Source organism: Grampus griseus, assembly GCF_964374135.1.
Source record: "Grampus griseus genome assembly, chromosome: 5".
Classification (NCBI taxonomy): domain Eukaryota; kingdom Metazoa; phylum Chordata; class Mammalia; order Artiodactyla; family Delphinidae; genus Grampus; species Grampus griseus.
The window spans coordinates 85,384,866-85,399,791 of record NC_138998.1 but is presented as its reverse complement, the minus strand read 5'-3'; the positions used below and the strand labels follow the sequence as shown (position 1 = coordinate 85,399,791).

The 14,926-nt window shown below is 43.3% G+C and overlaps 1 protein-coding gene across 2 annotated transcripts in view; it reads left to right on the top strand.

Moving 5' to 3' along the window:
* TMPRSS7 (transmembrane serine protease 7) overlaps positions 1–14,926 on the top strand; it is a gene marked incomplete at both ends in the record, with an annotated part of 50,254 nt that overhangs the window by 33,736 nt on the left and 1,592 nt on the right. For both annotated transcript variants that reach the window (XM_082655115.1, XM_082655116.1), the window contains 7 exons: positions 2,599–2,735; positions 5,198–5,305; positions 7,399–7,509; positions 8,280–8,396; positions 9,670–9,841; positions 12,627–12,895; positions 14,420–14,556. In XM_082655115.1, the coding sequence (XP_082511241.1) occupies positions 2,599–2,735; positions 5,198–5,305; positions 7,399–7,509; positions 8,280–8,396; positions 9,670–9,841; positions 12,627–12,895; positions 14,420–14,556 (1,051 nt within the window). The remainder of the gene's footprint in view (positions 1–2,598; positions 2,736–5,197; positions 5,306–7,398; positions 7,510–8,279; positions 8,397–9,669; positions 9,842–12,626; positions 12,896–14,419; positions 14,557–14,926) is intronic.

Below are 14,926 nucleotides of genomic sequence, written 5' to 3'. Positions count from 1 at the left end.
CTTTAAGGAAACTTGTGAAGTTAGCCTGAGGGACTTGTCTGCTAATTCTTTGCTCACAGCTATTCCATGAATGAAACCTTCCCTTTCTAAATGATTTTCCTGAACAACCTTCTTTGATTTCATTTAGGCTCTTAGATGACTTGCTAAATAGTCATTGATCCTAGAATCAATGACTTGGAATAGAATCTCCCTGATTTAATGGTTTTCTTGGATCCATTATTAACATGTGGCTTGTACTCCTTTTGGGAGTATTTTTGAATCAAGGGTCTATTAAGTAGGAGGCAGAAGACCTAGGTTCAAATTGCAGGCTTGCTGTTTAGTAGCTACATGAACTAGGACAAATTATTTAATCACTTTGTCAGTCTGTAAAATGAGGTAATGAGGTAGGGTTTTTCGGTAAGAATTCAATGAAATGATGCTTACCACACACCAGAACATCTTAGCTATGATTAATATGATTAATAGGATTGCTAAGGAAATGACGTTGGATGCATAAATACTATGGAATGTGCCCCAAGGCTTTAAAGATACTGCATTTTGGTATTTAATTAGCGGTCCAGAAAACAAATCTTTACAAATCTATTGTAAGCTTGTATGCTTAAAATAAAGCAGTGCTTTGAAAATGAGATGCTTTTTCCCCCTAAGTAGCAACCCCTGCCACCCATGATGTATTGCTGCCAAAATATGAATAGTTTCCTCTTGCAAATACCAGGAAAGCTCTCTTCCCTAAATACTTTCCCTGAAGGACCAGCTCTTCATTTTCTCTTGTGGGTTGGCTGAAATTCTATCAGATTCTTTTGATACTAGTTGTACCCATGGGATTTAAAATGCCAGCCCTTCCCATTATCCATCCTTTTCATTAGAAAGCCTCTGACTGAACTAATTCCTGGCACCTTGCTGCTAAGGTTAGCCTAAAGGCTTTGGGTCTGTCATGGAGAAGGGAGAAAAAGTAATGCTGAGACCAGGAAGCCTAGTGATCTTGAATTCAGAGAACACAGGGGTGGGGTATGAGTGCTCAGGGCAACTAGAATGCAGTATACAAACCTGAAGAAATGGACAGCCTTCCTAAGCTTTTGTCCAGCAAAGTTCCAGAGGGCAAGGCTATTGGTGCGTTAGAAAGTGCTAGGGTTTAGTATCCGGTGAACTGGGTCCTAATGCTGCCTCTGCTTACTAGCTATTTGAACTTTAACAAATTACTTCACCTCTTTATGTCTCAGTTTTCTTACCTGTCACATGTCTGCCCATGTAAACTAACTCTTGCTGGGTTTCTCCAATCTCTCGCTTTATTTTACTTTCATTTCATAAACCACCACTATGCTCCATTACATACTGTCCCCCTGTAAACTCCAGCCCAAGCATGGTTTCATGCTTGACCCCTTTCCTCTTAACTCCTCTTTAATGTCGAAGTGAGGCTAATCTTTGCAAGAAAACTCTAGTAAATATTAATGGAGAATTCCAATAAAAACTATGAGATACAGATAACAATCATCATGATTTTAGAATGCAGGCTTCTGATCCCAAGATGACCAACTAGAGTAGACTCTGGCCCCAAGAGCTTGACTAGGCTTTCATGCACCTCTCAGATGCTGGCTTCCGCTTAGCCAGGTGGCCACCTGCAGCTGCTGTCTCTTCCTCGTATCCCAGGAGCTGGTCTATCCGCCGATCAGCTCCTGAACTTCAGCCAATTGCAAAAGATTCATCCTGAAATATACGTGAATGCTTTGAACTGTAAAATGATAGGTTATCCCCGTGCTCTTCACACTGAAGGCCAACATCTGATCCATGAAACGTGTGGTTCCCAAATGCTTTGGGGACCTGGAGTGATGGGCATTCACAGATTCCAGTGGAGGACGTCCCCCTTCAAGCCTAGTGTCTACTGTTTCCCTTTGAGAAACAATAGACACCTGGGAAAGTCTTGCTCACACAAGGCAGAAGCCTAACTCACCATGGGCCCCAGTGTAATTGTACTTCATGGTCCACTAATGGCAGTGCTCATGCAAGGATTACTAATAGGAGGGACATTTTCTCCTAGGTGATGCAAAGCAAAACCAAGGTAGGGGAATATTGCAGATAGACATCACTATTTTGAAATTTTGCCAAGGACAAGCCCTGAAGTGCATATCAGAGTTCAATTTAGATTGAAAGATTGTTGTCTTTTGCTTTAAGTGTTGCTGGAATTCTCTGCATGTTTTCAACCTGAGTTCATGGGTTCCACTCTGCCCCGCAGAGAGGTTTGTGGCCAGAGTAGGCAATTCTTTTTTTTTGTTAGGCAGTTATTTACGTTCAAAGAAGAGAGAGGCCTAGGAGAATTAAACCTGTATTTCTTCTAATTATAAGTATTGGTGAGGAAAGCAACAGGTAACAGATAGTTGGTAGTAACGCTATTGTTTTATTTAGCAGAGGAGAAAATCAAGGGGACAGAAGTGACTCAATGACAATCACTTAGCATAGGATGGATAACTACCATCAGCTCTACCATAAGCATCTCCGTTTATGAAGCTCAAATGACCAAAGTATCAGTGAATTCGCTGTTGACAGAAGACAGGAATGCAGTTGACAGGCCCTCATGCTGTGTGTCCCCCTACCCTCACTCCTCAGGTACTGCGGCTCCTACATGGATCACCAGACGATTTTCCGAGTGCCCAACTCCTTGGTTCACGTTCAGCTTCAGTGCAGTTCAAGGCTTTCGGACAAGCCACTTTTGGTGGAATATGGCAGTTACAACATCAGTCAACGTAAGCCGGGGATCAGCCCCTTAGAAAACCGTAATGAAGGGTTAAACAGAGGCTAACACTTTATTGACTCTAAGGGTTGAGAATTTAAGGAATGGAAACTGCTTCTTTATTTCTGCTATTGACTAGTATACTTTTATAATAATACTTAAATAACTATATAGTAAGAACAAAATATATGATAAATACTACATACAATTATGTATTTATTATGCTGAAGTTTAAATTATAGAAGAAATAATATCGTTGTTTGTTACAATTGAAAAATAGTTTCTTACATTATTCCTGAAATATAGGACAATTTCTTGATTCATTGTTCTTCTTGCTAGCCATGAGCTTTTGTAAATATGAGGTTTACGCCAACATTTGATGGATCGGAGGGCAGCAGTTGCAACTCACTGTGGCTTCTGATGCATAGAAGGACTGGTCTTTCAAGGAGAGTCCAAATAGCAGCCTGCAGAGTGTTGAACTTCACACTGAGAACTGCTGGAACAGTGGCCAGGAAGCGGTCAGCAGAAAAGGCAATGTCTGAGGGAAGTCATTAGTGCTGGAGAGAGTAGATACTGACTCAGGAAATTCTCAACCCGTTTTTTTTTTTTTTGTCTTAAACGGTAGTCTCTGAGGTTTAATAATCTAATTGCATTTTTTGTAGTAGAAATTAAAATATATGACAATTCAAATAGGAGGCTTTCGTCTGTATTCCACCTACAGTCACTTCTCCTGCCACTGGGATGCCACTCTGTGCTTGGAGAAACAGTGATTGTGTCTCAACCCATTTTAAAAGGGGGAAAGTAAGAGTTGACCACTTAGGAATCCATGAGGTTAAGTCCTGAGAGAAAGCTCAGTTAGACCCTTCCTTCTTTGCCAATGCTAACATACCTGCTTCTGGATTCAGAATTATTACACTTCTGAATATCAGAATATTATAATTCCCATCAATGATACAGGTAACTAGTAAGCCATCTTATTTTTAACTCTTATTTCAAACCATGAGTATTTCCTAGGAGCTCATGCTCTCCATCGTGTGCCGTTGAGTTAGTGGTTGACCTGACCATGCACCCTCCCCATTCTTTTGCACGAAGCACAGGCTAGGTAGCTAATAAAGAACAGAAATTTATTTCTCACAGTTCTAGAGTCTGGAAGTCCAAGATCAGGGTGCCGGCATGGTTGAGTGAGGGCCATCTTCTGGTCTCAGACTTCTCGTTGTGCCCTCGCATGGCAGAAGGGGTGAGAGTGCTCTGTGTGGCCTCTTTTTTTTTTTTTTTTTACATCTTTATCGGAGTATAATTGCTTTACAATGGGGTGTTAGTTTCTGCTTTATAACAAAGTGAATCAGTTATACATATACATACGTTCCCATATCTCTTCCCCCTTGCATCTCCCTCCCTCCCACCCTCCCTATCCCACCCCTCTAGGTGGTCGCAAAGCACCGAGCTGATCTTCCTGTGCTATGCGGCTGCTTCCCACTAGCTATCTATTTTACGTTTGGTAGTGTGTATATATCCATGTCACTCTCTCACTTTGTCACAGCTTACCCTTCCCCCTCCCCATATCCTCAAGTCCATTCTCTAGTAAGTCTGTGTCTTTATTCCTGTCTTACCCCTAGGTTCTTCATGACATTTTTTTTTCTTAAATTTCTTATATATGTGTTAGCATGAGGCCTCTTTTATAAGGCAGGCACTCATCCCATTCATGAGGGCTCTGCCTCCATCACTTATCACCTCCTGAAGGCCCCACTTCCCCCTACCATCACCCTGGGCGTTAGGATTTCAACATATGAATCTGGGGGCTGGGGCACACAAATATTCAGACCACGGCAGAGAGAAAGGATTTATTAGTACTATCATGTTTAGCTATAAGCCCAGGATTAAAGATTCCATTCCAGGGAATGGATCTTTGATGAGTAGCCTGGTTGAAGTGCCCTAGGAGTCCTGAGTTTTGAAACCAGTCATTAATCTCTCTAGGTCCAACTTCTAAGATCAGTGGTTCCTAATACATTTTGCCATAGAGATCCCTTGAACATGTAATTAAAGGCACCAACCCTCAGAATAATGCATCTGGTCATAGGGGATTCAGAAACACCAGAAGGCCACTTAAATTCCCCGGGGATTCTAAAGACGGCACACTGAGCATACTGGACTCAAAGGCAGCTTCCAGCTTTCTCTTTCTTCAAGTCTGTGATAAAGCCAGGTTGCTGAGTCAAGGATGGAGGTGTAGGAATTTGTACGTGTGACCTGGCTGCAATGTCGACTCAGAGCTTCTGGTGGATTAGTTTGATTTCTTTGTTCTTAAATACTCCTTTTTGGTCTTTCAATTACCAGCTATAGCTTCGCTTTGATGGAGAAACCGTATAATTACTACCGCTATGTTGCCACTCAGCCACTTAACGATTCACATTTCTTTGTTAATGTGGTCTGGTGACTTTTAGGGACCCACACAGATTTCCTATGTCTTATTGTCTCTAGCCTGTCCTGTTGGATCTTTTAGATGCTCCTCCGGTTTATGTGTCCCTCAGGCCCAGCGCTGTGATGGAGTAAATGACTGCTTTGATGAAAGTGATGAACTCTTCTGTGGTGGGTATTTAAGCTTTTACTATGACTTTCTTAGGAATAAATAGCTTGTCAGGACCACTGTTGCTGCTGATGCATATCCTGGGTCTTTGTAGCTGTTATCTATTGCCACATAATAAACTATCCCCCAAACTCAGTGGCTTACGGCAATCGTTTGTCCTGGATCACTCATCTGTGTGTTGTCTCAGGTAGGACCAATCTAGGCTGGGCTCAGCTGGGTGGCATTGTTTTAAGCTGTGGAGCCTCCTGAGCTTGGTTCTTCTCAGTTTGGGGTTGGTTCTACTCCTCATGGTTCTTTTCCTTGTTGAGCTAGGCACCTGGCCCTGGCAGTGGTAGAAGCAAAGGAGGGGTGACCAAAAATATAAGGTGCCTCTTAAGTCCTGGGTTTGGAGTTGGCACACCATCACTTGTGTCATATTCCATCGGTCAAATAGCTGAGGCCACAGTCAAGGGGCAGGGAAGTTTATTCTGCACACTTTGGGGCCGTGGCAAGGGTGGGGATGCATAATACTATCATAGAGAATGAGGATCTATGGTTAGTAAATCAAGCAGCCACAATCTTAAACATAATCCTATTTTAAAGCACGGATATTCCCTCTAGAAAGAAGTTCAGAATCTGCAGAGAAGTAAACACTTTCAGCGCGCTCATTTATGGAGCACAGGTGTTGAGAATAAAAGAGTTGATTTTTTTTTTTAACCTGTATAGTTTGCATCAACATCACATTGGTAATAACTAAGTGGTGGGGTATTGGATATTCTTATTTTGGGCAGAGAGTCTCTGTATTGGTTTTTCATTACTATTTGCACCTAATTCCTGAATCTATCTCCAGTTTCAGGGAGCAAAATGGGGAGAATAGTTCACTGGACCATATAACACCACTGGCAACACTTTCTCCTAAAGATCCAGAGTTTAATTCCAATACAATTGCAATGATGAAGCTATTTAATCTTTTTCATATTTTGGAGAAATATTAAAGTTAATATAACTAGCTGAAAAATAATGTTCATAAAAAATAACCTGTAACTCTACACCTTTTTTTTTATTGACAAAACAAATTAAAACCCTCTTAACTTAGGCTTCATTAACAATTTAAATCTATAGGGTCTTCTATTTCTTAAGAAAATAAATACCATTGTATAGTGATTGAGGTTGCTTTTGTTTCTTATGTTATTTTTATTCCCTACTATTATGCTCCAAATGAAAGTGACTACTGTTACTTCGTAACAAGGACTGTGTTTTAGTAATTATCATATCTCATCATGCCATGTTGGGAGCTATTCTCTAGGAGTTGACTAGGTACTAGATACTCTCAGAGTAAATAAATGAACTATTTCAGGGCAGCAACGTCCTCCCCCCTGATCCTCACAAGACATACCTCTGAAAAAACAGGAGCAGATAACAAAAATGATAACTTTTCAAAAAAACAGAAATGTCTAAGGAATTATACCTTCTAAGAGTGCTTGCTACTATATTGTGTCTGTCACTGGTCTAAAGGCAATTCCCGAAAATATTCCAAAGAAGAAAAATTGTAACAGATTTACACTGGTATTTCCCAGTTCAGGGAATGAGTGTCTCAGGGTAAAATAATTTTAAAGAGAGTTTTCCTTACCAATAGACTACAAGTCTGTTGTTCTTTAAGATCTCACATTCGTTAATCTAGTCAACAAACTTTTAGTGAGCACCTACTATTTGATCAGGCGCCTGAAGAACAGAGATGAGTAAAACAAAATCCCCAATCTCAGGACACTCCATTTTGTTTAGGAAGGTAGACAAGTCCAATTTAGATAACAGTTTATGATTTTTATTTTCCTTAAAATCTTATGATGCATTTAATTGTAATTAAAGAAACAAACCACCAGAGTTTAATGTATTTCTCCACAAGCAAAAGTCACATCTGACAAGCTCAAAGTGCTAAGAATTACACCAAAATTTAAACATCTGCTTTTCCTCATGGAGGTGTCAGTTTTGAGAAAACACATGTTTTGTTTTGTTTAAGTCATCTTAACCGTTTGCACGTTTTGAGGGGCACTGCTGGTCATCAGGGAGTCCCACTGATATCTCAGGCTCACGAGCTTTCTGCCTGTTCTCCTTCCAGCGACTCTTAGACCTGCCTGCAACTCCAGCTCCTTCAGGCAGCACGGCCCTCTGGTCTGCGACGGCTTCAGGGACTGTGAGGATGGCCGGGATGAGCAGAATTGCACTCAGAGTGAGGAGGAGCCCTCTGCCCTTTGCTGTTCTTCTAATCAGACTCTTCTAAGCCCAAATCAAAATATCTCTCTTGGGTTAGGGCAATCGACTTGTCCCAGTTTCCCCATGGAAAATCCCAGGTCCCGGGAATCCTCCTGGGCCCAGACAAAGTGGAAGAGTTGGTCACTCTAACTGGGGTGGAGTGTGCGTGTGTGTGTGTGTGTGTGTGAATTCTGGAAGATTTCCCTTGCTGACTTGCTTTTAATGCTGTACACGACTCAAGGAAACTGAGGATCGGATATAGAGGGATTTGCCAGATATGGTCTATTCTAGCCCCTGCAAAAACACACACTGCCAGAGTTGTGAACAAATGTGCAGTAATTCACAAAATCTGTCCATTCCCTCCCACCCCCAATGGTATAAAAGGACTGAGTATGGTGTTGATTTTTGCTCAAAAATTTTCTTGGGGAACAAGGTAAAGTAATGGCAAAGAAGCCATGGCTTAAGCCACGGATATGGCCAACTGCTTGGCATCTCCCCTACAGTGGAAGAAAGGAGAGACTATTGGGTTGATTCTCAACTAGTGCACCTGCCTGCCTTCCTTTCAGCGGCTCTGCTGAGATGCAGGGACGGGACAGTGTGGGCTTGCTTCATTTCCCTCTGTCATGTTTCCCAGAGCAGCAAACACCGATCCTGTGGCTAAGCCATCCTTTGTGGACGGAATTCAGTGTCATTCACTCAAATCTGTCTCTGAGTAGGAAAAATTCTTTCTTTTTTGCTCACTTTTAGGTATTCCGTGCAACAACAGAACTTTTAAGTGTGGCAATGATATTTGCATTAGGAAACAAAATGCAAAATGTGATGGCGCTGCGGACTGTCCAGATGGAAGTGATGAGGAAGGCTGCAGTGAGTAGAAACATGTTCCTTCTGATCCTTTGTATTTGTTCCTCAGTTGATCTGTTTTTCATTTTTATTCCCTTCTTGGTGTAATGCCCCAGGCAGAAGTTGCCACAGGCCAGGGAAGAATAGTAAACATTGGTGAACTGAATCTGAAATGGTTTCTCAGAATTAAAAATTCTAGAGTGGATTCTGTCTTCTTTCTTGATAATAAGCATTCATGCACTAGATGTTTATACTGAGAACTTTCACTTTCTAATAACTCTAATCCAGGGATAAGCTCTTAAATAAAAAAACCTATGAGAAAGGAAATAGGTACTGGAATGCCATGGATGACTTTGTTAATTATGCCTTATGTTGTGATCAATGTCAAGTGCTGGTTCCTTCCTTAGCTATGACCTGAGAACAGTAATCCACCCTATGTTATTATTAGTTGTGTGGTTTCTAATTGGCCATGTGCCAACTTGTTAATTATGTATCTTTATCAATACTATTTATACTGGAAAATAATTGCTCTGATAACTAGGTTTTTTTAAAAAATTAATTATTTTACTTTTGGCTGCATTGGGTCTTCATTGCTGTGCGCGGGCTTCCTCTGGTTGCGGCGAACGGGGGCTACTCTTCGTTGTGGTGCGCAGGCTTCTCATTGCGGTGGCTTCTCTTGTTGCAGAGCATGGGCTCTAGGCGCGTGGGCTTCAGTAGTTGCAGCACTCAGGCTCAGTAGTTGTGGCTCGCGGGCTCTAGAGCACAGGCTCAGTATTTGTGGTGCACGGGCTTAGTTGCTCCGCGGCATGTGGGATCTTCCCGGACCAGAGTTCGAACCCGTGTCCCCTGCATTGGCAGGCAGATTCTTAATCACTGTGCTACCAGGTAAGTCCACCTAGGTTTTCATTTGTTTGGGACTTACAAATTCTCTCCCAAATCAGCACAACTTCAAGGACACTCTCAATTCTGTTGCATTTGGAACTAATCGTTTTTCTCTACCTAACAACCTGAACTCCACGGCTCCTGTTCTTATCAGTACAGCTGTTACTAATAGGTCCGCTCCTCCCCTCATGTGCGTTATTGTACAGAGACTCTGTCAAGGCCTGTTTTCAGGAAGGAGGTAGCGATTTGTTGGTGCTGGTTTCAGACAGACCCGCATCTCGCCTCTCTAGATAAGCAGGGAATTTCAAATTGCTTATCTGGTTAGTCAGTTCCCAACCCAGCTCAAAACTTGACTGGATTTCCAGTTTTTCTTCCAAGTCTGCCTTTAATTTGTGTGACCCTTCCTCTCCTAAAGGCTGCAGCAGGAGTCCCTCCACCCTCCACCGCATCATCGGGGGCACAGACACCCAAGAAGGGGGTTGGCCATGGCAAGTCAGCCTTCACTTTGTTGGATCTGCCTACTGTGGAGCCTCAGTCATCTCCAGGGAGTGGCTTCTCTCGGCCGCCCACTGTTTCCATGGAAACAGGTAGGGCATCTCAATTCTTACTCTGAAGTGACCACAGACCACAGACCATACACCTGCCCCCATGTTGTGGGAAGAAGCTCCCTGTTGGACACATTCAGTCATTTCAACTGGTGGTTTTTTATTTTGTTTTGTTTTTGTGACATCAATTGTATGCCGAACATTCTTTTTAGGAATTATTGATACAAAGAGAAGAACACAAAGGAATATCAAGAGTGAACAGGCTTTTACCAGACTGAGAAAACAGGATAGGGCTTTCAAGTCAGAAGAAATTCTGTGGGAACGTGTGAAGACTGTGGAGTATGGGAATGTGTGGAGAACGGGTATTAAGGGATTGCTGGGGTACAGGAATCCCTATTTAGAGCGTGAGGGTAGCGATTCTGCATCCAATTTCCAGTGTAGAGCGGGGGAGGATTCCTACAGTTCCAAGCAATTCTCTGACATTAGCTGGGTGTCCTATAATTCAACTCAATTCTGACTTTGTCTACCCAGATAGACAGATTAAACAGTTTAGGGGGGCTTCCCTGGTGGCGCAGTGGTTGAGAGTCCGCCTGCCGATGCAGGGGACGCGGGTTCGTGCCCCAGTCTGGGTAGATCCCACATGCCGCGGAGGGGCTGGGCCCGTGAGCCATGGCTGCTGAGCCTGCGCGTCCGGAGCCTGTGCTCCGCAACGGGAGAGGCCACAACAGTGAGAGGCCCGCGTACCGCAAAAAACAAAACAAAACAAACAAAAAAAACAGTTTAGGGGCTCAATCCTACAAAACTACCCCTCTCCCCCTAATTCAGATGCCAGTCCAAAGCCTAGGTCGTCACCTGAGCTTCTGACTGACTGGTTATAGAGGGGAGGTTCTAATGACCCCTTCCTTGGATTTTATTAATTTGCTAGAGCAGCTCACAGAAGTCAGAGAAACATTTTACTTGCTGGCTTACTAGTTTATTATAATAAGATATAACTCAGGAACAGTCTGATGGAAGGCATGCATAGGGCGAGGTATGAGAAAGGGTACAGAATTTTCCATGCCTTCCTGGTGTGCACCACTCTCTCCGAATCTCCATTCGTTCACCAACCTGGAAGCTCTCCAAACCCCGTCCTTTTGGAATTTTATGGAAGCTTCCTTACACAGCCATGATTAATTAAATCATTGGTCATTGGCCATGGATTCAACCTCTAGCCCCTCATTCCTCCCTAGAAGTTGGGAGTGTAACTGAAAGTTCTAACCCTCCAATCACATAGTTAGTTCTCCTGGTGACCAGCCCCCAGCCTTAGCTGCAGTCCCAAAGTAACCTCATTAGCATAACAAAAGACACATTTGCCCCTCTCATCACTTAGGAAATTGTTTTAGGAGCTCTATGCCAGAATGTAAGGAAAACCAAGTATATATTTCTTATTATAAATCACAATATCATGGGGGGATCATGAAAAAGTCCATTAGGGTTGTCGTCCGAAGGGCTCTGTCTGCCTTTACTAATGGGGTTATTATGGGGCAGACACTCTACCAGCTAAGGGTGAAAGGGAAGCTCAGAAAACAACTTCACTAAAAAATAACCTTATTTGGAATCTATTGGAGCTTAGGTACAAAAATATGCCATTCATTTCTCATTCAGAATTTTTTAAAGTGGAGTATTTCAATAAATTTATACAATTAGAGTATTTGTTTCTCCTGGAAGTTACAGGATTCATGTTAATGACTAAAACGGCTACACTTCTGTTCCACCATTAGTCTTTTATGCTAAGAAACTGCTCCAAGTAATACGTGGCCCTCAATACTTCCCTGGGTCCCCAGTGCTGCCCGTGAGATGTCAGCTAAGCAGGTAAGGGGCCACACTCTTTGGGATCTGTCCTTATTTTTCTTCCACAGCTTCCACATTCTCTTCACCCCACCAGAGCAAAGCTGCTGCACCCACGGAGACAGAAACCTCAGGTGGAGGTTACAAGACCCTCAGTGACTTCATGCCAGGCTAGCGGGGTCAGGATTAGAATTCTGGAAGGGCTCATAGGGAGTGAGACCCTGTGAATAGTCAAGTATGAACAGTTAGAGCAGTGATCTTTTTTTGCGGGCCTCTCACTGTTGTGGCCTCTCCCGTTGTGGAGCACAGGCTCCAGACGCGCAGGCTCAGCGGCCATGGCTCACGGGCCCAGCCGCTCCGTGGCACGTGGGATCTTCCCGGACCGGGGCACGAACCCGTGTCCCCTGCATCGGCAGGCGGATTCCCAACCACTGCGCCACCAGGGAAGCCCTAGAGCAGTGACCTTTAAGGCTTCTGGTAGTTTTCAAGAAGGAGTTTCCTTACATTCCTGCTTGGAATACTTTGATTTCTCATCTATTTTGGTATTCATATCATTTGAATTTGGCAAAAGGATCCCCAGACCACTGTCTTACTGGCCCTGTCTGTCTCCATCGAATACCACTGTCAGCATGAATAGGGAGAAGGTAACAAATGAATTCCAGTCACTAACCATCTTGACCTGTGTGTGATTCCTGAAATACTGGTGGCAAGAAAATCGCCAGCGTGTCCTTAGAGTGTGGTTGAGGACATTTTCTGGACCTTAGCTATCATTCACCAGCCCTGCTCTACCTTACTTCATCTTTGGTTTTACTGAGGAGACAAGGGAGGCTCAGAGAAGTTGTGCTTCTTGCCATGCCCATGGACAGAGGCAACGACTAAGATAGGGACTGAAAGTCAGACCTCCCTTCCTGCAGCCCTCCTCCCTCTGTGGAGTGCTCTTTTCCAAACCATGTCTTGTTCTTCAGGCCTCTGACTCCATGCTTCATTCCTTTTGCACCAGACTCTCCGACCCCACACCATGGACTGCTCACCTTGGCATGTACGTGCAGGGGAATGCCAAGTTCGTCTCCCCAGTGAGAAGAATCGTGGTCCACGAGTACTATAACAGCCAGACCTTTGACTATGATATTGCCTTGCTACAGCTCAGTGTCGCCTGGCCTGAGACCCTGAAACAGCTCATTCAGCCAATATGCATTCCTCCTGCTGGCCAGAAAGTGCGCAGTGGAGAGAAGTGCTGGGTGACCGGCTGGGGGCGAAGGCACGAAGCAGGTGTGTGTGTGTCATTGAACGCCATGCCCTCCTCTCCAGATCGTAGTAACTCGTGTTGATGTGGTGCTTTAGGGTTCATGGAGAGGGTTTTTGTATATGATCTCATTGAGCCTTCTAAGAACTCTGAGAGGTGGAATGGAGGAGAGTATTATAGTTCTTGTTTTATGATGTTTCCCCTTGCCCCAAAAAGAAGCAGGACCCACTTCTTAAGGGAAGGTCTCTGGGCAAGGCACTGGATAGATAGTATGGGCTCTTTGCAAACTCAGAGGGGTTTGTTAGCTCCCTTTCATCCAAAAAAATTGCCTGATTTTCATAAGGAAGTGAAGGATGCTCTGTCACACACACACACACACACACACACACCTTACTGTGTCAACTCATAGACAGTTGTCTGGAGGATAATACGAGTATGTCCTTCACAAGGGCAACTAACTGGCCAAGTGAAGGAGAGTGAGGGCTGAAATCCAGCCTGCCCTTAGCTTCCCAGACTGCAGATTCAGGCATAGGGGGTTAAATCAGCCTAGAATTGATCCACCCAGAAGGGATACCTTTTTACAATTCTTCCACCCAGAGGGGGCATCTTTTTTCATATGCACAAAGGTCAGACTTTATGGTAGGGAAGTCCCTACGTCTGTCCTGCCAAGGATTTTATGGCCTAGGATTCTAAATACACAGTAAGGAGAAGAATCCAAAGTTTTAATCCAAAGGTTGGAGCTAACGCTTTCCCTTGATCTCCCAGTCATCTTGGATTCCCTTGCAGTCATTTCCAAGGGCTTAGGACAGATACATTTTCTGTAAGTTTTGAACCTTATCTTGGCCTTGCTTTGACACTCTCTAAAGATTCACTATGGGCAGCTTCTCCAGTGCTAACTGCCTACATTTAGTTATTGAAATCATGAAATTCACCACCTGTTTGGCCCTGCTGAGGGAAGGCAGATCACTGCTCGAACACCTATAACCTATCAGGACTGCGCTCAGGGCTTTAATTACATCATCATATATCACAAGAGGAAAGAGTCTATTCAAACCTCATATCATGGGACATTTTCTTTACAAGCATGAGTGTGTGAGTGTTTATTTTTCTGAATCATCTTAGCCACAGAGGTTAGAAAAGGAAGTGAAAGAGCTATATCCACAGTGTTATGTTTTTATGGTTCCGAGGATACTCCCATATGTCAGTTAACATGCTCCGCTTAAGGGACCTTCCTGACCAGTGAGCATTGGTAATAACTGCTGCTGATTCACAGTCCTAAAGGCCGGAGGTACCTGGTGAAGGAGTATGGCACAGTAGCTCAGATGGTCGAGTCAGACCTTGGTCTGAACCCTGCTCTGTTCCTAGCTATTCTTGTGCTACTGGTTAAGTCCTTTATTCTCTTAAGCCTCCATTTCTTCATCAGAAGAATGGTTATCATAATAGAATTTACCTAAAAAAATTGTTATGAGGGTAAAAGGAGAAAATGAGTAAATTGTCTAATAAAGTAAATGTAATCATTACTGTGATTTCTACTTCTATGTGTTTTCCAGACAATAAAGGCTCCCCTGTTTTGCAGCAAGCAGAGGTAGAGCTCATTGACCAAACCCTCTGTGTTTCCACCTATGGGATCATCACTTCGAGGATGCTCTGTGCGGGCGTCATGTCAGGCAAGAAAGATGCTTGCAGGGTAAGTCATCTTACGTTTCCCTTGCCTAACATGTTGTACTTTCCATAAATGCTTTCACGTTTAATCTATACAACACTGGGCAATAACTCGGGCAGGGGCCTACCTTCATTCATATATTAATTATAATCTAATAGTCTGAGATCAGGAAAAGGTGATTAAATAGTAATCGGATCTGTAAAACTCATTTTCTAGTCGCCATGTATTTTCCTCCAACAATTAGGGAATGAAGTCAGCATTTATCATTCTGCCATGATTTTCTTATAACCCAAAACTGAAAAACAAAGCAGAACGCACACACGCAGTGTTTTAGGATCACTAGCTATTTCTTAGCAATGGCCATGTACCTTCTAAAGAAACAGTGTTTTATTTA